This window comes from Idiotropiscis lumnitzeri, chromosome 12, assembly GCF_059441095.1.
Source record: "Idiotropiscis lumnitzeri isolate Australia: NSW breed Sydney's pygmy pipehorse chromosome 12, RoL_Ilum_1.0, whole genome shotgun sequence".
Classification (NCBI taxonomy): Eukaryota; Metazoa; Chordata; class Actinopteri; order Syngnathiformes; family Syngnathidae; genus Idiotropiscis; species Idiotropiscis lumnitzeri.
This window is the reverse complement of record NC_142402.1, coordinates 15,096,789-15,120,206: the sequence shown is the minus strand read 5'-3', so window position 1 is coordinate 15,120,206 and position 23,418 is coordinate 15,096,789. Positions and strand designations below refer to the sequence as shown.

Genomic DNA, 23,418 nt, shown 5'->3' with positions numbered 1-23,418 from the left:
AATCTACTTATAAAGCTTATATATAAAAATAAAAACAAACACAAAATAAATAAAACAAATGGTCAATCCATACACATAAAGTAGACATTTTTTTAATCGTAAAAGGAGTACAGTACTGTATACTAAAGTACAGTACGGTACAGTAATGTACAGAATTTGTACAATAGCGACTCCTAGTGGAGTTTCCGACGAACTCTCCAGGCTAGCTATCCGCAATTTAGCTTTCTTGCCCACATCGAGATTTAGCTATTTCGCCCCCAAACACGAGTGTGAAAGATGCAAAGTGCATCAATTAAACGGCCCCGCAGCCACTGAAAAGGAGCTAACGCGCCGTAACGAACCGTCTTCCACATTACAAGGCTTTCTAGTAAGTTTATATCGTAGCTTACAAGGCGTTTGTGTCGTAAAACGCCGTGCTAGATTTTGCTAGCCTGCTAGCACGACGCTGCTACCTGCTAGAGCAACAAGAACCTATTTGCCCAACTTTGAGCTTAGAAGACTCGAAAAGCGTGGTTTACGTTCACATTTACAATTTGCCTTTGTGTACACGTCGTTGTGGGATTTCATTCAAATCGGAACTAAACGTGTGAATTGAACATTGGAGTACCGGTATGATTTGTTTTAAATGAACACCTCGTTTTTTTATGTGTGTGCGCGTCCTCAGGTGATTAAAAAACATGTCGGGTATCAAAAGGAAAATTGAAGATGGTGATCCCGACTATGAGGACATTGCTCTAGTCCAAAATAGTAAGCGAAACAAAGCTGCGGAGTTAAGTGGTAAGTCACTTAAAGCCATACATACACTGTACACCTGACTTTTGCCATGCAGTCTTGAGTAATATCGCTGTCGTTGCATGAAGTGTTAAAATATTCTCTGTCTCTCTTGAATAGCTCGAGATGCAACAGTCCACAAGATAGAAGCCATCATCACTGAACAATTCTCGTTAGAGATGAAGAATAAAGAGCATGAAATAGAGATTATCAGTCAGGTAAACACTCAGTGTGCATTGTATTTTCCCTCCCTTTCACTTGAACTATGCTCAGGGGTCGCCTCTCCATTTCTCCCTGTTGTCTGCACATAAATTTTTTAGGCCGAAATTTGGCAAAATAAAATTCCCAATAAGCTGTTAAATAATTAAGAATAAGTAGTATATAATTAAAATAACAATATATAAATAATAATACTACTACTACTAATAATAATAATAATAATTCATCACCCTGACACTTTCTTTTTCTCGCTTCAGCCTGCCTGTACTCTCTACAGTCTACATTGTACAACGTCTAAAATTCATACTTAAATTTGTGAAGTAAAAAAAATAAAAAAATATGATTCTTGTTTTTGTTTCTTAGCGACTCAATGAAGCCCGAAGGATGATGGACAAGTTGAGAGCATGCATAGTGGCCAATTTCTATGCCAACGCTGGCATAACAAAGCTCCAGGAGGTAATTTACTAATTTTTTAAAATACCAGCTGCAGTCAACAATTTTTTTTTTTTTTACTGCGTATGCTTGCAGAGCGCTAAGAGTGACCCCGCAGCGCTCAACCATCCAGCTATACGCAGATTCTTGGAGTTTCCCTCTCGGTCGTCCTCCCCTCTCAACCAGGGCTCCGAGACGCCTTCGCTGGCCCAGTCTGAGTCGGAGTCTCTCTCGCAGCACGGAGACAATACTGACAAGGATGCAGAGGGAGTGTGGAGAGAGGACAGCGGCAGACATGAGCGGAGACCTGGTCGCAACACTGGAAAGGTGGACCCAATTACTTGCATCGTTTTGGTGTATTTTTATTGTTATGTGATGGTTCAAGACGAAAGTCGCAACAATCAAAAGCAGTGATTTACAACCAGGCTACACATTAGTGGATTGTCAGAGATCATCAGGTGTGAAATTAGCATTATTTCGGTATATATATAATTTTGGAACATTTTTATTTGGTGGTATGACATTTTTTTTTTTTAATTTTCTAATTTATGCACCTTGACTCGATAATGCTTAGGAACCACTGTCCTAAAAAACAAAAAAAACAAAGTCTCTCTAAAAAGTATTTTTTTTTTTAAATAATCTTTGTGAAAATTCCCAGCACGTAGAACACAGCAATGTCACAATAAGTTTTATTTCCAATTCTGAGCTTATTATTATTTATTTTTTAAATATTTTTTTGGCTTTGTCTATCTCTGAACAAATGCAAAAAAGCCATCTGGGAAAAAAAAAAAGAAAACACGTTAATTCTTCTCTGAGCTGTTTTCAGGAGATGAGTTGACTTCTGAGAAATATTTTTTCTGAAAAATTGTTGCACTTTTGTACTATTCATTTTTTTGGAAGTTCAACCGTATTAAATCACCCGCCAAGTCATAGTAACCTGGAATCTGATGTTGTTTAGAGCGGACTACTATTCATAATTTATGTTCTATATTTGAATCTGGCCATTTTACATATTTTTAGCAAAGTGAAATGTATTAAATACAAATATCATTTGTCCTAACACAAGATTATTATATAGAATTTTCAATAGATAATCAAACACTGAAATATTCTATAGCTGCAACCCTGCATTCAACGTTCGCGATATGGTGTTGTATTTTTACTGTTAAATAAAACCCTTGTCCCACGGAGTAACTTTCAAGAAATTGCTCGTTTAATCAAGTGACTGATGAGCAAAATTGGTCCTCAACAAAAAAAAAATTATTTCAAGCCTTATGTTTTTAACAACCACATTTGTATTTTTTTATTGAGCCAATAACAATATGTTAGAATTGCCTTAGGAAATGATGCTATTAGACTAGAATTAATTTTTTGGATTATCTCCTGAAGGACACTTTTGGTGTGCCAACAATGCTGGGAAATGAGCAGAGGATGACGTGCAACACCAGTGGCGATGAGGCATCCAGACTCTATGCAAAGAAGACAATCGTCGTGGGAAATGTTTCCAAGTATGTGACTTGATGAACTACGTAGTCTTAAATTCCTCAATTCGTTGTTTAGCTCACAACTTCGCATCTCGAATGACACAACCTTTTATTTTAACAGTTCCTAACATCGGTCGCGTGGCTTAAACGTCATCAACACACCCACTTGCTCAAAATTGTTTTTCTCCGATCAGTGACTCACTATTTACGCACAATCTACTACACTCAAATCGAAGTACCTTGACAGATCGGGGAACTCGATAAGAGGGCTGAGTGAAACGTGTAATTAATTTATATTTGGCAAGGTTTGAAATGTGCTCGAAATGCAACTGCTTCTTTTACTACGAATTGTCTTAGATTGAATACTGTGGTCATGAAGGAATAGAATATGAACATTTTTTTTTAAATGATTTGTCTTGGTCTCAATTATTTTGTATCACAAAATCCTGCCTTTTGTGCAATGGTGTTTAAACTTTCTCTCGACTGTATGTATATATATATATATATATATATATATATATACATCCACAAAAATGTGTATATGAATGCTAAAAATGCATATATGAGAACCCTGTTGCCTAAAAGCTAACATTTTACTGGACTTTTGCCCCTCACCTTGTACCCCTGCCTTAGATACATTCCTCCCGATAAGCGGGAGGAGAACGACCAGTCGACTCATAAGTGGATGGTGTACGTCAGGGGCTCCAGGAAGGAACCCAGCATCGACCACTTTGTCAAGAAAGTCTGGTTCTTCTTACACCCCAGCTATAAACCCAATGACCTGGTGGAAGTCAGGTTAGAGCCGTTTAACGCTTGCTTGCTGTTTTTTTTTTTTACCCCCGCCCAAGTGGATGCCTCAGGCAGCTTAGGGCGAAACAAACTTGTTCCAATTAAGATTTGCTGTTGCATCACACTTTTGTGTTTCTACGGGCAAGACCGTGTTTACTCTTAATCATTATTCTATGTCAATAATTTGCACCACCCCTTTCGGAATCTCACCAGGAACTAGAAAAACTAACTGCATATTAGGAAATAGCCTCTGACGCAGTCTGGCGTTCATTTTACAATGCCCTGCTGTGACAAAAATGAATACATCAGGAGGTTCAATCTCTTAACGTGGCTAAAAATTCCAAATTGTAAGCAGTGAGTCACGCAAACCAAAGCAGTAATTATTTTAGAATACAAAGGATTACGTCATAGCTTCGTCATATTGGACGCAAGATTATTTTTGCATGAATAGCACATTGCAAGCTTTGCTGCGTGTCCTTGTCATCTGTTTCAGATCAACTCAAGCAAACTTTGGAATGAATACGTACTTGCATTTTGATTGTTTGGTTCTTCATCACATGCTTTGTTGTGGTGAATGGTCTTGGCAGACAAAGGCAACTAGGGAATGTGGGGATTGTCTGTGTGTTTCTTTTTTTTTTTTTTTTTAAATGACCTGAAGAATCAAAATGCACATGCATTCACCGTAGAATACCCTATCACGTGAATTGTTACGCTGTGCCTCATCCAAGTGACGAAGCATCGTTACACAAGATGGCGCTGATGCTCTAGGCTGACATTTTTTTTTTGTGCACTTGGCTTTTGAATTTTTAATAAATGTCAGCAGTCTAAATCCATCTGGACTGTGCAGCTGATACGGTTTTTGGGTTGCTATGGGAACGTGGCGCATACGCTCGAATGTCTGATCCAAGTTTTCTTTCACAAGCAGTGCTCCCTCTTGGGATCATTGCAGGAAATAGTATATGCTGTCAAGTATTTGATCATAAAAAAACAATGAGAGGCTTCATCAGACCTAAGCATGTGTTTTCCTCACGTTTGTGAATTTTGCGTCTATTCTCAGCGAGCCTCCATTTCATTTAACCCGTCGTGGCTGGGGTGAGTTCCCTGTGAGGATCCAGATCCACTTCAAAGACCATCGAAACAAACGTATCGACATCATCCATCAGCTGAAGGTCAGACCATATCATACCCAAAATTCTGAAAGCTGATTTGACCCTCTTATCTTTGACGATTGCCTTTGTGTTTTTTCTTATCCTGCAGCTTGACCGAACTTACACGGGGCTGCAAACGCTGGGGGCTGAGACGGTAAAATAAGCTTTTTTTTTTTTATTTATTTTTTTATATTAATTAATTAATTAATTTTTGGGGATTCCTAATCTCTTTACTGGCTGTTTTGTTCCAGGTGGTGGATGTAGAGCTCCAAAGGAACTCTCTTGGCGAGGAGTACATCATGCAGCCATCTTCCTCCAAGGCGACCCGCAGAGCGAACAGCCCAACGACGGTCACTTTAACCTCCCAGCATTGCGGACATTCCAATTCGCCCGTCTCGTGTGATTCCAGTTTGGACAAAGGTATACCTAAATGAACCTTTATTCAATTTAATAATTATTAATACCATTCACATTTTCCAAAGTCTTCTTATTGCCGATAAAATTACAAACGTAATATTCTTCTCTTGACTTCATTCCAGCTTCAGTCAAAGCAGAGACGGGTAGGTCAGCTGGGGGTCATCGCTCAGGCCTCACAGCGGGCGAACGCACGCCGACACGCCCTAAACCCAGTGACAGGATCACTCTGGGTTGTCATGGCAACTCGGCCTTCCAGCCCATTACAGCAAGCTGCAAGATTGTTCCCCAAGGTCAGCCGCCGAGCCCGGCTGAGTCTCCTGGGAAGACGTTCCAACCGATAACAATGAGCTGCAAAATTGTCTCAGGTATCTGTCGTCACCTGGTGGTCATTTCCTTCACTGCCGGTGACAAGTATACTTTTCAATTAAGTTTTTCAACGGGGATGAGCGCTGCGGCTGCTGATACAACTTAAAACAAAGATAATGACATTCCCTTGCTGTCTCTCCCTCGCTCAGGTTCTCCAATTTCTACGCCAAGCCATTCACCGCTGCCTCGCACGCCCACCTCCTCCACCCCTGTCCACAGCAAACAGAGTTCGTCCTCGGTGCTCAACAACCCTTACGTCATCGTGGACAAGCCGGGCCAAGTGACTGGTGTGGCGTCCTCGTCGGCCGCCTCTGCAGGTAAGCGCTTGGCTTCCTACTCACTGTGAAGTAAACCTGCACAAGCGGTGTCTGGGCCGCCCACATAAAAAGTTAAAAATGGCTGTGTATTGTTGTGCTCGAAAAGCAGAACATATGATCGCCGCTACCCTCCAGGGTATCGCTTTCTTTCCCCTTTTCATCCTCGTACATCCTGTGTCCTTTTTCACCAAATTAGACCACAAGCACTCCACCCTTCTCTTTTTTTTCCCCTCCTTCGTTCCGACCATAGACATTCAAAATGTGTGATGAGGCAGCAAGAGGGATGCTGGATGAGAGGTTGCCATGGTGACCGAAATTGTGTTTCATGATCATATTAGGAGGATGGTGGCAATTGGAAACATACCCAGCATTCCTTACCTGCTGACTAGATTTTTTTAGCAGATATATTCCAACTAACACGTCAATATCACCCTCACAAAGAACTTGATAATCCTCTCACCAAGATAGCAGTGTTTTTTTTTCTAAATCAGAATCAGAATCAGAAATCCCTTTATTGCCATTGTACTCAAGTGTGCAACGAGATTAGAGAGCTCCCCTCTCCAGTGCAATACAACAATAATTCAGATAAATATATAAATTAGATAAATAAGAGAATAGTTAGTGCAATGGAAAATAATACTGAATAGGATATATAAAAACACATCACGTTGCTGTTTTGCAAGGTAAGGGTGGTCGTGTGTGTGTGTCCGGTGTGGCTGATGTGGGTGTTGCAAAAGTTGATGTAGTAGGTGAGGAATAAAATCAACGCCCACTCAAAGATGCTGTAGCAAGAAAATACGCTCTTGACTACACAGTTTTTAAGCAGATGTCAGGAACTGCATCCTCTGTCATGGCTCCCATGACTTCCTGTGTTTATGTGGACATTTCTTCGCAGGAAGTCCCTCGGCCAAACAATCTGCTGCTCAGGGAACCCGCTCTCCAGCTCCCAAAGTTCACACAGGCACGTTCCTCTCATCTGGAATGAAAGTGAGTTGAATATTGATTGTGTTAAGAATGACGTGGCCTGAACGTCACCCCCGCCACTTGATTTTTACGTATTTGTGATGTCCTACAAGAATACAAAAGACAGAATCTTATTTTAGCAATTTTAAAATATTTAAGAGGTCTAAAAATTGCGACCCGGATAATGGGTGCACCTAAATGCTTTCTGCATGTGTTTATTTAAAGGTTATCATCAAGCAAGAGCCAGGGGAAGTTTCAACACAGCAGCAGCAGCAGCAGCAGATGGCTTCGGCGGTAACGTCCCAACAGCAACCAGCTGCTGCGGCGTCACATCAATTTGTATCGGTCGGAGGAGGACACATGATCTCCATGTCAGCTCAGAAACAGACTGGAGGAGGATCTGGGGCTGCGACGAACAAGGTCAGCCTGTCTTATAATGTCATTTTTTTGTCAATAGCTAATCACTCACAAAAAAAAAAAAAAAATAAATTGGGGGATATTGGGTGAAATATCAGGATGAACCAAAAATGTGCTACAGCCTATACATTATTACATCATTATCATTATTATTTTAACTTGAAGAGGAGTACAAGGGCCTGAATGATAAAATTTTCCACCTGTGTTATATCCATGATTCAACCAATACATTTAATTCAAATAGGTATTAAACAGTCCTTGTCGTAATGGTGTTCACATTTTAACATCTTTTCTCAGTGGCAAGTGGCCACTGAGCTTAGTGTCACAGAATGTAATCAGCAAGTTGCAACAGAGAGACTGGAACACTCACATAAATGTATCAAAGGGGACTTCCTTGGAAATGTATTGGGCGACTCATGGATTAAAAACCTGTTGCGAATTTTGCCCTTCATCTCCTTGTTGGAGAAGAGCAAGTTCGGCAAAAAAAAAAAGTTCTGAAACGTTAATCAGTTAAGCATGTGCATTCAAAAGTTAAGAGGTCAGATTTAATTCACCTGTAAAGGTTATAGCGTCTTTTGGGTTTGTCCTGGAATTTTACCCAAAAGCTGAATATCGCTCTATATACAGTAAACATGTTGTTAGACGCTCATGTGGAACTCTTCCTCTTACTAGATGTTGGGTATTCCAGTGAGTTCGACGCTCCAGTCCGCAGTGAAACAGGTAGCCATCAGCAGTGGGCAGATTCTGGTCGCCAAGGGCAACCCCTCCGTCTCAAAAGTGGTGGGTGGGAAGCAGGTTTTGGCTCAGGGGGTAGCAAAAGCCATTGTCAGCGGAACGGGTGGCATCTCCGGTCAGCAGGCGACAGTCAAGGCAGGCGGGGGTTCAAGTGGCAAGACTGGAGGTGAGAGTTCACTCCCTCTTCAATTTATCAGTATGCGTGCGAATCGTCTTTTGTGTATTTTGCATGTAGTGATGGCTACGCTTCAACTGCCTGCCAACAACTTGGCTAATCTTGCCAATTTGCCTCCGGGCACGAAGCTCTACCTGACCACCAACAGCAAGAACCCCTCAGGGAAGGGCAAGCTGCTTCTCATCCCACAGGGAGCCATCCTCCGAGCCTCCAATGCAGGTCAGACACCTTTTATCCTATTTTTAATTCTTTGCAATACAGCAGTCTTATGAACATTGCCTCAGTTGTTTCGTTCCGTTCATTCTCAGACTTGTTTTCCAAGTTTTTGAGCAACTGGCGTAGTCTTTTGAAGCGACACACCATGACATTGGCTTCCCGTTGTCGATCTCAGATGCTTCCCTCTCATTGAGAATTTTTCTCAGATGACCTAAATCTGAATTTGTCCCTGAAATGTTGTGTACATTGTGCCAGTCCTGATTTTTACTCACTGGACATTTGATTAGGTACGCCTAATCCAAAGCAGTTTTTTCAGAATCTACTTTTACGATATCTCGGAAGTTGTCTTGACAAAGACATTTGAAACAATGTCAACTTTGCATCAACCGTGACATAATCAACCGTCACTTAGTAAGGATTCATTCATGTTCATGACAGGTGTCATGTCATGATTATGACAGTCTTATGACAGTCTTGTGAACCCACATTCAAATAAAGTATTACCGTTTTATCTTGAAAGAAAGTTCCATACTGTTTTTATTTTTTTGTAAAACCTTCAGAAGCAATGTCAAGTCAATTATATTTACGTAGTCTGGACCGCAGCAGCCATATCAACAACGTTCTCATGATGACAGCAATGTAAAACTACTGAGTCAGTATCCAGGATAGCATCCTGCCCAAAAGCATTTCCTCCATGCCTCCCCTTGGATTAAATAAGTCACTGTTAGCTAAAGTTAGGCCAGTTGTCCTTGAGGAATCAACTTCATAAATGACTACCACTTCTACAGGGTATTTTGGTGGCCGTTCCAGATACAGATAGCTTTTTTTTTTTACCCCCTGGACTTTGAGTCATTCTTGGTCATCTGTTCTCTCCATTGTAAACTTGATGCTTCAGCCTGCGCATTCATTGCCAAATTGTATTAAAATTGATTTGAAATGACTTCAATTCTTGTTTTTGATGAAAAGTAATGGGACAATTCTTGATAAGATTTGTGCCTGCTGTGCTCCTGTCTAATTAAGGTCAGCAGTCTCAGAGCAGCTCGTCAGCGGGCGCAGGGGGCGCTCAGACTTCCTCATCTTCTTCATCCAGCAGTTTGCCTTCCAACCTTTCATACACATCCTACATCCTTAAACAGACCCCTCAGGTGGGTACAATTATCACGCCAACTTTAGACGCGTAGTTGTCACATGAGGAAATGTTCAACAGTCCAATTCTATTCTGTTTTTAATCAAAATTTGTTGTGAAACAAAGTCTGTGAAAGTCTGCCATCTTTTATAGATTGCAGGTTGGGATGTGCTTTTTATACAATAGCGGGACATGCAACATTCATTTCCATCCTCTCAGATATTTTATTCTCGTCCACGGATGGAGACTTTCTAAATCCTCGAAGCAGCACTTATCCAGAAGCCACTTTTAGAACAGCTCCACCTTTGCATTGAGCCATCAAATCCACACTTCACAGAGCTCGAAACTGCTATTCGTTGACGCAATGGGCTTAAGAAATGTTTCACTTATTGATAATGAAATGATTGTGTTGTTTTGATGGCTCTGCGTCGAATGTCTACTTTTAGGGCACATTTCTAGTGGGCCAGCCATCACACGGCTCAGGGAAGCAGGGGAGTTCTGGTGTGGCAGCGCATGCTACCTCATCTCCATCGACCGCTCCCCAGCAGGCCATCAGGGTCACCGCTGGACAGAAGGCTGCCATTTTGGCTCAGGTAGGAAACCTATGTCTCTTTTTCAAATGTTTTCTTTTTTGATCGCGGTCAAAACCTTCATCGCATCTACCTTGCTTCCATATTAAACCCAATTTTTGTTTCTCAACCACATAAAACAAAAGCGGATTAATGAATGTATTTATGTATTGAAACACTGAAATGTTCAACCAAACCAGTTTGCTAGCTTTAATACTAATATGAAACATGAAATAACATGGACGTGCTAACAGAATTTAGCTCGATTTTATGGTAATTATACACCTTCAAACATTTACGTTAACATTAACACATCGAGCCGCAACAACGATACTCAAAGGCATATATTTTCATGCTCCGTGGGAATAACTTGTACTGAGCATGGGTTTTGGGGACCTTCTCGCTTGTTGCTCTTAGTTACGTTGCATCTCTATAAGTAGACCTCTGCAAGGTAGCAGGGAAACACTCGACTGTGGGAAAACCTATTAAATGTTTGTGTCACGACAAACGTCAGATGGTTGCCGGTTCCCAGGGCGCTCAAGTGAAGTTGTCGGACGGCTCTGTGAAGACGGTGACAACGACTGGCCACTTGTCCAAGGGCATGACGACACTGAGAATGACCGGCGGAATCATCACTGCCGCCAGCGCCACTCCCAGCTCAGTCAGCACTGTGGCAGCTAGCAACCAGCAGCAGGTTAGTTTCATCAGTCGTTTCTTTTTAGTCCTACAGTCAAAAGTGCAAACGCATAGCTTGCATTGAAAAAAATACAAATAAAAGAAAAGTCATTATTAGCTACGGGAAATTCAGAAATTGTTTGACGTGTGAAAAGCTGGGTTGCGGTGATTCAACATGAAGCAATGGGTAGATTCATTAACCTAAAATCTAAAGTCAGCACAAGTCCCAGTAGCATCTACACAAAAGACACTTTCTGATACACAAAAGGATCACTCAGCAGCTTTTTCCTTTTGGCATAGTTAATGGGATTTTGTGGACTCTCTGTGAGAGGAATGAACAAATGCTTTGTCTTTGTGGATTCCATGAAGCCGATGATCTGCAAAGCTCCCTCGCAGAAATGCACGGCACCAGGAAGCACAAAGAAAAGATGAACAAAAACAAAACGTGAATAGGCTGAAGAGCCAACCTTGCGGATCGCTTTCAAGGCGTACCTTCTGTCCCTCTTAAAATTCAGAGTGAAATTGATAAGATTTACATTAGCCTCCTATACAACAACCCAGCAATATTTCTATAAGTAAGGTAACAGAAGTGGGTGTGGTCAGGCAACCTCAGTCAATGTGTTTTTGTCGATGGACCAAAAGGAACTCATTACTTTTTGTATCGATCCGTCAACACCTGTTCACTATTCAGTATTTCCTGTATATTTTCCACATTTTCATTCCTTGTCCGTAAATAAAATAAAAAAAAAAAAGATGCATGCCGTGTAAATGGTGTTGATTGAAATTTGGATTGTTTGGCCGGCATTCTGGTAGAATGAAGTGTGCACACTTAAATAGACGCTTAAGTTCTTTTCCTTTTTGTAAAGGATCAATTTGCTTTTGTTTGTTTATATCATTAAAACACAAAAAACTGAACCAAATACTCTAGAATATTTATTAAAAATTCATCTCATGGGTATAATTGAATAAATTGTCGAACAGAGTATTTACCCTATTTTAGCAGAGGTGGCTAGCATCCTGAGGAGATGTTTAAGCCCCAAAATATATTTTTTTGTCCAAAAATAACATGGGTCATCATCATAATAATATACTAATTAACTGCCACATTGTGTGTTGAATGCAGGCTTCTGATGGTGTGAAGTCGGCCTCCCAGTACCACTCTCTCCTGATGGCAGCTAATCAAGCAGCAGTGATCAGTGCGGCTAAGAGCGCGAGCGCTGCCGGAAGCGCCGGTTTGTCCAAGACCGCCATGGCCACCTTGGTCAAAGGTGCTGCAAACTCTGCCGCAATAGCCAAAAGTGCTGCTGGTTCAGCAGGGGCCGCGGGAAGCGTCACCAAGGGCGTCGCCAGCATGCCTGTTGTCGGCATGGCGAAGGGTGCGGGCGCGGGTGCCGTAGTAACGAAAAGCGCTAGTACGTCACTGGTGACGGCAGCATCACTGGTCAGTGGGATGGCGGCGGGAGGAGGAAAGACTGCTTCAACCCTACCTGGTAAGCTGAAATGATCTCACTAAATGTGATCATGTCGGTTTGAAGAAAGAGCTTTTCATATCAAAACAGGAATGCTGAAAATCCACACTGGAGGTTCCAACTCACAACAGACCGTCTTAACTATTCCTGCTAACCAACTCAAGCAGCTGGCCAGTGGCTCAGGAGCTATGCAGACCGTGCTCATGCCTCTTGGCAAAGGTAAGATGCCTTCTGAAAGTGGCTTTTACTTACAGGCTTCCTGAAAATGATTGGAGCTGAGATTCTTTTTTTGGAAACATTTGTTTGTCTTCCACTTCCACTTCCAATTCCATCACTTTATACGTCATTTTGCCAACATCAAATGCAGATAGTCTTGATGAGTGACCCCACTGAATGTACGTTTTTGTAAATATCCTACCACATCGTGTACTACTGACATGATGTGTGTTGCATGAATGACACTTGCTTTTGCATCGCCACAGTGAAGACGGAGCCGTGCGCTGGCAGAGCTGTCACAGCCGCTCCGTCACCCCCGGCAACGGCCCCCATCTCCACATCTGTCCACGTTCCGTCTGCAGCCACCATGGTCAAGCAGGAGCAGGGCGCCGATCATTCTACGCATGACCTAATCAAGTATGACTGGCTGCTTTTGTTACACTCCTAGTGAAAAAAAAAAACACTGCAGAAGGTTCTTGTGCAGTCTAGTATACATCAGAATGGAAAATGATTATTTCTGCTAATGTCTTAATAATGAATGCTCTTTCCTCAGCACGGAGCATATTGAGACCATGATGCAGCTGCTGACTGCTGTGGTGAAAAGGTTCCCACTCATTGTGCCAGATAAGTGTAAGTGAACGTTACATTTGGCTGAATTAGACGCTACACATAAAAATGCAAAGTGCAAGGGCAGTCATTTGAGTTTCTATGTTTCTTCCCATTTAGCTGAAGACTCGCATCCATTCTGTGCCTCTTCAACGGAACAGTATTATTCCTGGAATATTGGAAAACGCAGGGCATCAGAGGTAGGTTGCTATTTCCACTTTGGTCGTTTTCCAATTCTTTTGCAATCCCTCACTTCAACACTGCCTGACATATTTTGTTTTCTAGTAAAGCTGTAATTGAACCCACATGATAGTTTAGACCTTTGGACAAATTCTTGTTCTGCAGTTTCATAGTCAGTTAACAGTAGTTCTAATTTGCTAAGTACAGTGGTGCGCTAAGACACGACTCACCCGACTTACATGTTTATTGAAATGCAAGCTGTAGTTTGGCAGATTTTTTTTTTTTTATTTGCATTTGTTTATTTATGTATTATTTTTTTTTGCTTTGGCTGGCGAGCAAAAAATTGAAATCACCTCAACCTACATCACAACATGCAGCCATTTGGCAGATAATGATCAATTCTTCAAAAAAGTTGCATTAGGTTGTTAATTATGCTAGAAGATATGAAGTTTAGTTTGAAATAAGAGAGATATCCATCTATGTCTGTTTGTAGCTTCAGCGAGCGGTGGTCGTCAAGCGGACCATCCAGAACTTGTTGGATCACGCACCTCGCCTCCAGGCTCTGACGCCCCCAAAGACCAGAGAGGTAGTTCAGTGGTGCCGGCAGAGGGGCTACACCCCTCCTGACCCCGAACCCCAGCACAAAAATGACGACGAGTCCATCGAGGACGTCCTCACACAGATTGACAGCGAGCCAGGTATGCGGGCCTGGAACAGTTTATACCATGAACTGCGGAACATTCTTAGATTGAAAATTACTGAGTAACTACATCATGCAAATAATCCAAAGTGGCGGCACATTTGTCTTTCACTCGAGAGGTTCTGGGTTCAAATCTCGGCCCGAACCCTTAAGTGTAGTGTTTCTTCTCGTGTTTTATGCTTTAAGCGCCATACGGAGTGGATAATATGAAGTGGATTAAGTTGTTCCAAGACTCATAAAACTTTTAGTCACTGTACAGTAGCTGTTGTCCATAACATATATCATTTTTAACTGCTACGCAATTGTAGAGTGCAAGGCAGCGTTAAAAACAAGCAAATAAATGACGCGCTCCCCCTTCGAAATGTTTCTAATTGCCCGTATTTCCTCATTCACTGACAGCTGTTTTCAAAGCAGATTTTTGCAGAGCATTTTCATTTATATCAATTATCCTTTGCACAGAGTGTCCCACCACGCTGAGCAGCAGTGACGAGCTGGTGCTGCGGTTGGAGCAGATGCAAGCTCTTCTGAAGACCGAACCGGAGGAAGCCGCCGACGAGATCGTAGACATCATCACTGTGACTCCGCCGCCAAAACTCAAAGTCAAGGAGGAGGAGCCGGAAGCCGACACGGAGCCCAACTTCTTCTTGGGCCCGTGCTTGTCGGCCCAGTTTGTCAATGAAGCAGCTCAGCAGGTTAGGAGCATCGTCGACATGAACGTTGTTTCGCATTTCTCTCTGTGTTGAATGTCAAACTAAATTGACAAACGCTATGAGCCTTTTCTCACTTAAGCACACTGGAAACTATGGCCTTTAAAATCTGAATTTGTCGCTCAGATTGGGATCACCTTCCAGCCGGTGGAGGTGGAGAAGAACCTCTTTGCTCCGGTGATTGAAGACATGATTGTGAAGGTCAGTCACGTTGCTGCAGAGCTTCCATTTTCCTGCACTCTGCTTGGATTGAAGAGATGAATTATACAGTATGCCCTCACGGTCCTGCAAGTTTCACCTTGTGCTGTGCAGAGATGTGTGTTCTTCCTTCTCGTGACTAAAGTGTGTGTATGTGTTTGTACACTGCAGGCAACAGAGCAGTTGGCCAGTGACATCCTGAGAGAAGCGCTGGCCGGCGCCTTCGCCAAATCTCCTCACAACAGGTCAGTTCAAGTATTGCTTTAGCACGCAACTTGCTGCATCGTCCGTGTGCACTACATGAGTATTATTCGGAATTCTGAAAGTAGGATTGTAAGGACTTTATCATGCTTTAAAATTCACACATTTTAGTTGATGAAAAACATTCCACAATCTAAAGCTGTCAGATAATTGCAACTGATTTCAAAAGCAGGACCAAAGCGGCCTAAATAACATTGCTCACCTTTTGTTCAAATTGAATTAAAGTCTTGTTTCTTTTCCAGGGCGCCAAGAGAAATCACAGCCATGAACATCCACCAAGCCATCTGTAGCATCCCAACCTGTGACTTCCTCACCAATGCGCACATGGGCTACCTGGCCAAGGACAACTGAACCCGGACGGGATCTCGCCAAGCTGACACGTACCCAACACTGACAACGAAGAGGAAGTCTCTCGGGTCCACATTCCCACCAGAAAGGTCCTCTCCCTTAATGATCTCATTGACTTGATCACCGAAGGGCTCGCCACCTCGCTGCTCCTAGACAGCCACAGCAAAGCTCCCGATGGAGTCAAGTGGCTTCTTTTGTTTTTCCACAGTTGCACTCTCGCTTACCTCATCAGCAGATTATTTTTGTATGAAAAAGTTTCCTGTCACAAAGCCTGCTCACGAAAAGAAGCCAGGGCCAAATCAACCACAGACTGACACTACTTTATGTATTCCAATTCTTATTATTCACCTTCCGAGTTTGTGCCATCCCTTGAGCACGGATGGGAAATCAAATCTGCTGTTGCCATGGTAACCAAGGATCTGCCATGGTGAGCATCCTTTCATGTACTACTGTACCGTGTTGCCCTGGAGGGGTAATTATGCTCTCGCGAATGTGTGGGTTATATTCACGTGCCGCGTTCCAAACCTTTTCATTCTCAACACGATCGCATAAATTGGTAAGGTTCATAATATGTCGACATCATTATTTTTATGACGGTATGTGATGTAGTCACCAGTCTCAGTATTTATATCAGTCTACTCATGTTGTCCGCTCTTTGTGATCAATGTGAAATCGATGCCGTTTGAAAGTTTGTTTTATATTTTTTATCCAAGATCATCATCTGACAACAGTGTGTGTGTGTGTGCATGTGAGGTCTGTGAACGTGTAATCGACCGATAATGTGTTGGTAATGACGTTTAGTGTGCAACTTTGCATTTCGTGTGTGTGTGTCATGGAACAAGTGTTGGTCTGAGTGGATGTTGAGGCTATTGAACCAAACGAGAGTCAAAAATACCCCGATGTTGTTTTTTTCATGTTTCAGTGAAAACCAAAAATATTAATATTCTTGTAATAAACAACAAAAAAGCAAGTCCCTTCAACATGAGTTTGATTCGTTAATCCTGAACACATCCACAACTGAGTGTGCACACTTAAAAAGTTTGGACATGATTTATTATGATCGCATTTTTCATCACGGAAATCTCGTATTTGATCAAGGGTGTGTAGACTTTTCTTTTCCCCATTCGCTCTATGATAAGCATTTGGAATGATTTTAGTAAGTCTGTTTACATGAATTCAAACAGGATTCCTATTTTTACGTGCTCAGAAGAACCTAATCCTTTTTATTTCATTCACATCCTACTTACATTTTAACAATAGATTTACAAAACGTTTGCAACAGGTTTCCAAACAAGGGAATTAAATAAGTTTTAACTGCTAAAACTCAAGCAACATTAAGAGCATACACACTTTTATACAAGAAACACACATTTTCAGTTTCTTGTGCTATAAAAACAAAACAAGCTAGTCACTCACATGCATATTCAATTCCATAGCAACTGGAGCAGACTTTAAAGGGGGAGGGGTTGCCTTGTGATGTCATCATCTTAGCTCTGCAGGGGTTCCTCCTGACACATTCCCTTGCATAGATTTCCTAAGACATTCTTCTGTCCGATGTTAAAAGGCCCGTGGTCCGCTTTGAAAAACGGCAGAAGGGTTTGGCGGCAACTTGGTCCTAACCAGATGTTCCTGCTGAAGAACACAGAGACATAAAATGAGACGGTTTTGCTGCCGTCACTGAGAAATCGGCCATATTCTCTGTTCTCCTGGCAATTATCAAATCCGTTTTAGACAAATTGGGTCAAAGTTATTTCAACTTCATTGTTGCGGAGTCTTTTTATGTGAGCATCAGAGAGCGGCATGGTGGGTTTGCTTTCCCGGAAGCCCTTGGGTGGGTGGTGAGGGAAAGCGTGATAAAAAGCAGAGCGTGTGCGTGTGTGTGTGTCTAAGTGAGTGTAGTCACCCCCCTCCCACACATATTCACAAACTCCCATCTTTTGTGCTTTCAATGCAGCAGCCTGTTTTGCCTCTCGTCATACATTCTGCAAATGATCCACATCTCTCTTGCTTCGATCACCGTCGTTTTTACACCTAAAAAAATACTTAGCTCTCCAAGCACACTCATGACCACCATTTAACATTATTTGAATAGCGATCGGCTCCATTGTAATGATCATGCAACGCCTATTTGTATCTCATCTTTCCTCTTTGAAATAAGTGGAAATCTGTTCACCTATTGTAACTGAAAAAAAAAATGAACAAAAAAACCCCCTGCAGTCTATAATTTTGTACTTTATAAAAACGGAGTAAAAATGAATCTTAAAAAAAATTTAAATAATGAAACACTTGGTGCATCATGATTTAATGCTGCCATCCCATTCATTGTGCTGATCGTTATGATGTGCCTCCTTTGGCCGCCAGGCGGCAGTATAATAATCATTCACACACTTATACGACTTTTGTAAAGCGAGTCTATTAACAAGCTGTACTATTAATTTCCACAAAACTGTTCCCACAAAATTAGAAGCAATAATGTCCTGATATAAAGAAGCAAATACACCCAATGTCTGCTGGCTGAATATTTTGATGAAAAGGTTTTTGTCCAGTCAGCGTAAACAAACACGAACCCTTATTTTCCCCTTTTCCCTTTGCCAAATTGGCACGGGATGCTCTTGCGTCTTCGCGGGCAGCGTGGGAAAGGGGAAGAGGTCAAAGCCAGAGGAACAATGAGACCTTGGCATGAGGATTGCAGATAGAGGAAGAAAGTAGGACAATGGATAAAAATCTAAAAGAAATGCTGCGCTGTTCCACAAGCATTCTAAATTTTTTTTCTGAATTACTTCTCTGTGTCAGTGCTGCTCAGAAACGGAGCCGTCAAGCTTTTTTCAAGTGAAATCGAGTTCTTCGTCAGTCTGCATCCTAAATGAGTTCATTTGCAATTTTGTTTTGTCTCGCTCTTGTCTGACACGGATTACGCAGTCTGCGAATACGCAACTCTCTTCGTCTTGTGTTGCTGCGCTCGGCTAATTGGCACAAATACGGAAAGTGGAAAGCCATGACCACACAAATACTTTTTCAAAAAAAAAAAAATCACTGTTTGTCTGTGTTATGGCCAATTTTCAGTGAATTTTCCTGAATAACTCCTGCGATTCGTTTTCCTCAATTCACTTTTCTAGTTCTGGTCTCTTTTCCAGGAAATTGCTTCTGATTGTGTTTATTGTGTCATCAGTGAGTTACAAGAGTGAGACTGGAAGAGTCACAGAAAGGCATGGAATTGGATTTCATACTGCTGGGGGTGGGGGGGACGTGCACACACTTTGAAAAATTGATTTGATGATTCATAGCCGCTTAATGTGACAGTTTTGGAGGAGGCTCGTTTCTGTTCCGGCGTGAATCGTGACTGTTCCCCAGTTAGCGTGGAAAAAGCCATCAAAGAACCCCTTGGGAATGAAATCCAACACAGATTGTGAGCCAGTGAGAGCTGACCTCGCAAATGTTCTGCAGATGATGAAGTAAGTGATGGATGCGTCCTCGCCGCCACCGCTTACCCTCGCTAACCGGGCCACTCCGATTAATAGACTGCGCGCCCTGCAGTTGACCTCACTCACTTCCATTCCGTCACACACCCATAGCACTAACATTTGATTGAACATCACAGAGAGAATTACGCACACCACCAAAGGGTCAAACTTTTCAATCTTGTACTTTGACATGAGTTGCCAAATTATTCTTTCTGTAGAACGAGCGTAATAATAGCATAATTGCACAGCATCACATAATAAAAACATTTATATTCATAACCAAAAAACAATAGCAATAAAATGTGCATGTGAGGTGGAGGTTTTTTTTTTTTTAGACTTTTGTCCATTTGGGGTTGCCGTTCTCATGCCATGCTGTAGAATTTGTGACTTTAAATGTGTGTGGCTTTTAAAAGGTGGAGCCTAATCTGAGTGGTGTGCGGCAACAAGTGAGAGTTTAGTTGGATATTTCTAGCTGAGGTAAACCAGTCGGTTGGGTGACTGGTGGCCACAGCAGCTTGCATATGTGAATGTAATAAATGGCCTCAAGTTTTTTTTTTTAATTTGTTCTGTTTTGTTCCAGTTTTCCTAAAATGTCCCAAAAATAAGTTGGGCCATTATGCAATTAGGGTAATGAAATGTAAAAAGATTCTTCACAGTTTTGTGGAGCAATGTGACAGCAGCCAGCCAGTCGGGGAGGGTGGGAGTTTTATCCCAATCTAATCTGGAACAATGTCCATGCACTAATGAGTCGCCAGCTTGGCGCACAAATCCTGTCACCTTCTTATCCATTATTTCAGCTTTGTCTGGTGTTCAAATTTCAATTTGAGCGCTCACATCTGCTTCTTTAGGGCTTTCTCATTATAGCAGGCAGCTCAAAATGAGGTCGGGATATATTATTTGAAGCCTTCGACATTGTCATGCACGAAATGATATATCATCATGGATCATTCATTGCAGGGATGATCAACTCAACTTAACTGCTTTTAATGGATTTTATTTTTGATAATACATTTTTCAATGCATGTATAAATGAACCTCTGGCCTCACCCATCAACAAATGATTTGAAGCTAACGACATAACCACATACTGTGGATTTTTTTCCCCCAGTGCAAACTACAAGGATCTCTCTTACATAAAAATGAACATTCAAGGACGGCACAAAACTGCTTAACAAGAAATCAACATTAATTGCAATAAGCCATTTTGTACATTTTTTATTGAGGTAATATTTTGTCAGCATATCATTAAAATCCGAGAAAAAAAAATGTTAGGCCTACTCATGTAATAGACTAGACCAAGTGTGCGCAAACTATAGGCCGGGGGCCACATACAGCCCGTTAAATGTTTTAATCCGGCCCGCCGAACTTGAAAAAAATTAAAATGAATGAACCTTTCATTTAAAATTAAATGTATTTTTTTCTCTTATGAGGTGAGGTTACCAAAACACTCCATCCATCTGCTCCTGGTCCCGCCCCTCTGTCAAATTTTAGAACCCATTTTGGCCCGCCAATCAAAAAGTTTGCCCCCCCTGGACTAGCCCAATCATCCAAATATTTTTCCCCCCTGTTGCTCCAGGATTTCTTTTCTCATTTGCCCACGTGATTCGTGGAACCACAGTGTTTAATAGTTTTACAATATAATAATAATAATAATAATATGTACATCCTCAAAAATCCAACAACTCTGTGCTATGTTGGAGTTCTCCTAACTGTTCATGAATCTTGTCGGGAAGTGTGTGCTATTGAGGTCAACCGAATGTGTTACCTAATGTGGCCTGTTTTTCCGAGCTGGGTCACTTTGAGACACATGCTGCCGCATCGCTACTCTGGGGTGCCCCAACAGCGGGGTGCCGCTCGGGAGACAAGTCAAGATGACTTTTAACAGGATGAGCATGCTCTAGCAAAAAAGTACGTCTTAAAGGAGAAATATTGCAAACCATTCTCTTTCAGGTACCCGATTATGCTCACCTGACCCTTTGCTGATGCGCTGAGCTCAGTCTTGTCATGCCGGGTGTCATGCGGGGCGAGAGGGTTATAAGAGGACGTGCTGAGGACGGGCCGAGGGACTGAGGCGGGCTGTACGTTGGTGCTTGCGGAGGCGATGCATCCCTGGTGAGACCCTATAGACCGGTGGGCTTCACCGCTGTAGGCAGCCTGGTAGCTGGTCTCGGGTGGGACGTGGAAGGATTCTGCGGGTCGTTTCCTGCTGCTTTTCATCCATGGCTTGCACTCTTGTCTGAGGGGAGGGTGATACATCAAATGGTGATTGGCCGCCAATAACATTCAGTTGCTCTAGTGGGCTTTTCCTGTTTTTTTTTTTTATTATTTTTTTTTTATATGTATATATCTGATGCATCAAGTTTTTGTGCTAGCACTTGCATTCGGAACGGTTGATAAATATTCCCTCCACGTTGACGCCATTTTGAAGACTGCGATCGATGGCTCATTCATTCAAACCATATCAAAAAAGCATAATGACACAAATATCTCCTTCACAATTCAAAACCTTGCTTTCATTAGGTTTGAGCCTGCGTTGAACAAGATTGTTATCGATGAGTACATTTTATTTAATAAAACCATGACCGTGGATTGTAGGATAAACAATGACTTCTCGACCATGTTGCTTGCTTGCTTTGGTGTGAACGTAATGATTTTTTTGTGACATTGACTGTATAAATCAAAAATTCCTGACCAAACACACGTTATTTTAAAGTTATCATGCCGATGAATTATAAATACATTCTATAAGGATGCAATTAATATGAATGTATTGCAGCACCGTATGAAGGAATCTAAAAATATTATCTCTATGTGAAAATGGTCACAGATATCCAAAACTTCTCATTAGTGTGGGTGTGCAAACAAGGGTGGCCATGGCCACCCCTGGCCACCAGGTAGCTCTGCCCTTGCTTACAGGCAGTATTACTATATTGGACAATTTTAACTCAGCTGCTTATACTCACGTGCACAATCTAGATTAAATTACTAGGACATGAACCGTTTGTTCTCTGTTCAAGTTCATCCCATTGGTGTAAGATGTTAAATTGTGAAAGAGAACTTCAGGAATACTAATATAATATTTAGGAATCACCTTTACTACAATGACAATAATTTTCCATTTTAACAGGGAGTCAGGGGTAGAGAATACAATCGCCTTCAATTTTCTACCAAATCTAATGGACCCAAGGTAAATAAAATACTCAAAATTGCATGTGAAGTGCTCTGGGTGTGAGTTGTGTGCTACCTGTAGGAGCTCCCCCTGTCCTCCTCTTTCACCTCCAGCCTTTCCCCAGAGCGACCCCCATTACTTATCCAAGGGTAATGATCCTTCTTGGGAATGGGCCAGGGTTTATAGTCCTGCTTGTACTGCGTGACGCTGGGAAAAGGCACCCCCGGGGGTTGGTAGTCCTCCCGGGGCTTGTAGCTGGGCTCCCTGCGCGCCCCGAATGAGCCTCGAGTCGGGGAACCGCCGACACCTCGCGGTCCGGGGACCGAGGGAGGGACCAAGGAGGGGCAGGATACTTGCTTGGTGACGGATTGCACTTCCTGCTCGGATATGTCCGAGTAGTTCTGGATGGTGAGCGGCACTGAAAGGTCCGATTTGTCGAATTGGTTCCAGAACCGAGCCAGGCAGCACACTCTGCTGATGCACGGCCAAGCCATAACCGCCCTTCCCAACTCTTTTTTCACTTGTGCGGAGATGAAACCACCCAAAAACAGAAAGAGAGGGGAAAAAGACAAATCATTCAAAATGAGAGTGTTGCTCCTTCTCGGTCCGCTTGTGGGGTTCTGAGAGGGTCCATGTGACAGCAGGGATCAAGTACTCCTCTGACGTGCTCTAGTGCCTTCACTCTGCAGATGGAGCCGTGCAAAAATATCCTCCTCATTCCAAATCCGACATTCAAATTGAAGGATTTTCTCCCCACTTTTGTTCGCATGCCCCAATCCAGCCTTGGAGTCCGCTCAGTGATAAATCAATCTTGCACCTGAAATTGTCTTCTGCATGTCCTCACGTTACATAATTGTGATGCAGCGTCGACCAAGCATGCAGTGCAGAAAAGATATATCAATCCGTACCACAAAAAAAAAGAACTAGAATGAGGACTATATTGCTTTATGGAAGCAAAACATATCTGCCCGCCAACGCCCCCGCCCCCCCAAAAAACAAAACAAACGAAGACTTTTTATACTTGACTACATTACTATTGAGGGAAATTATAATAAAAAATTAAAAAAAATTAAAACGATTTCTCAAAGCAGGTCTTAAATATAGAGTAGTTTAATACCACATCTCTAGAATTATTTAAACAAACTTGTTGAAGTTGAAGTTAAATGCTCCTACATTAAAACTACACGTTGGCATGAAAAATGTCCTGGCAAGCCAAGATTTGCTTTCGATTATATTTTTGTGTTTACACTGTAATATATATGCAGTTATATGTAAAATGCTTGA

General features: G+C 42.0%; 2 protein-coding genes across 5 annotated transcripts; one reads left to right on the top strand and one right to left on the bottom strand.

Annotated features, from left to right (window-relative positions):
• The first annotated feature begins 201 nt into the window (after nt 1-201).
• On the top strand, nt 202-16,484 carry yeats2 (YEATS domain containing 2). 2 transcript variants are annotated; one of them, XM_088311116.1, is made up of 29 exons: nt 202-367; nt 665-777; nt 892-989; nt 1,354-1,446; nt 1,519-1,749; nt 2,812-2,930; nt 3,540-3,701; nt 4,753-4,864; nt 4,953-4,997; nt 5,095-5,263; nt 5,383-5,625; nt 5,776-5,943; nt 6,839-6,930; nt 7,132-7,326; nt 7,996-8,224; nt 8,294-8,452; nt 9,470-9,594; nt 10,022-10,168; nt 10,677-10,838; nt 11,943-12,309; nt 12,379-12,507; nt 12,771-12,921; nt 13,058-13,134; nt 13,231-13,310; nt 13,784-13,988; nt 14,450-14,682; nt 14,824-14,898; nt 15,067-15,140; nt 15,399-16,484. In XM_088311116.1, exons 2-29 carry the CDS (start codon nt 678-680, stop codon nt 15,505-15,507), a joined length of 4,149 nt encoding a protein of 1,382 aa, XP_088167242.1. In that variant the 5' UTR covers nt 202-367; nt 665-677; the 3' UTR covers nt 15,508-16,484. The 2 variants fall into 2 exon arrangements, with proteins under 2 accessions (XP_088167242.1, XP_088167241.1); XM_088311115.1 differs by having other exon boundaries at nt 10,659-10,838.
• Nucleotides 9,650-23,062, bottom strand: map6d1 (MAP6 domain containing 1). 3 transcript variants are annotated; one of them, XR_015846145.1, is made up of 4 exons: nt 22,210-23,062; nt 20,934-21,201; nt 16,921-17,136; nt 9,650-10,868 (listed from the first exon to the last, which is right to left on the bottom strand). XR_015846145.1 is itself a non-coding variant. In XM_088311118.1 (3 exons), exons 1-3 carry the CDS (start codon nt 22,626-22,628, stop codon nt 17,062-17,064), a joined length of 762 nt encoding a protein of 253 aa, XP_088167244.1. In that variant the 5' UTR covers nt 22,629-23,062; the 3' UTR covers nt 16,536-17,061. The 3 variants fall into 3 exon arrangements, 2 of the variants coding, with proteins under 2 accessions (XP_088167244.1, XP_088167245.1); XM_088311118.1 differs by lacking the exon at nt 9,650-10,868 and having other exon boundaries at nt 16,536-17,136; XM_088311119.1 differs by lacking the exon at nt 9,650-10,868 and having other exon boundaries at nt 16,536-17,133.
• Nucleotides 23,063-23,418: the final 356 nt, after the last annotated feature.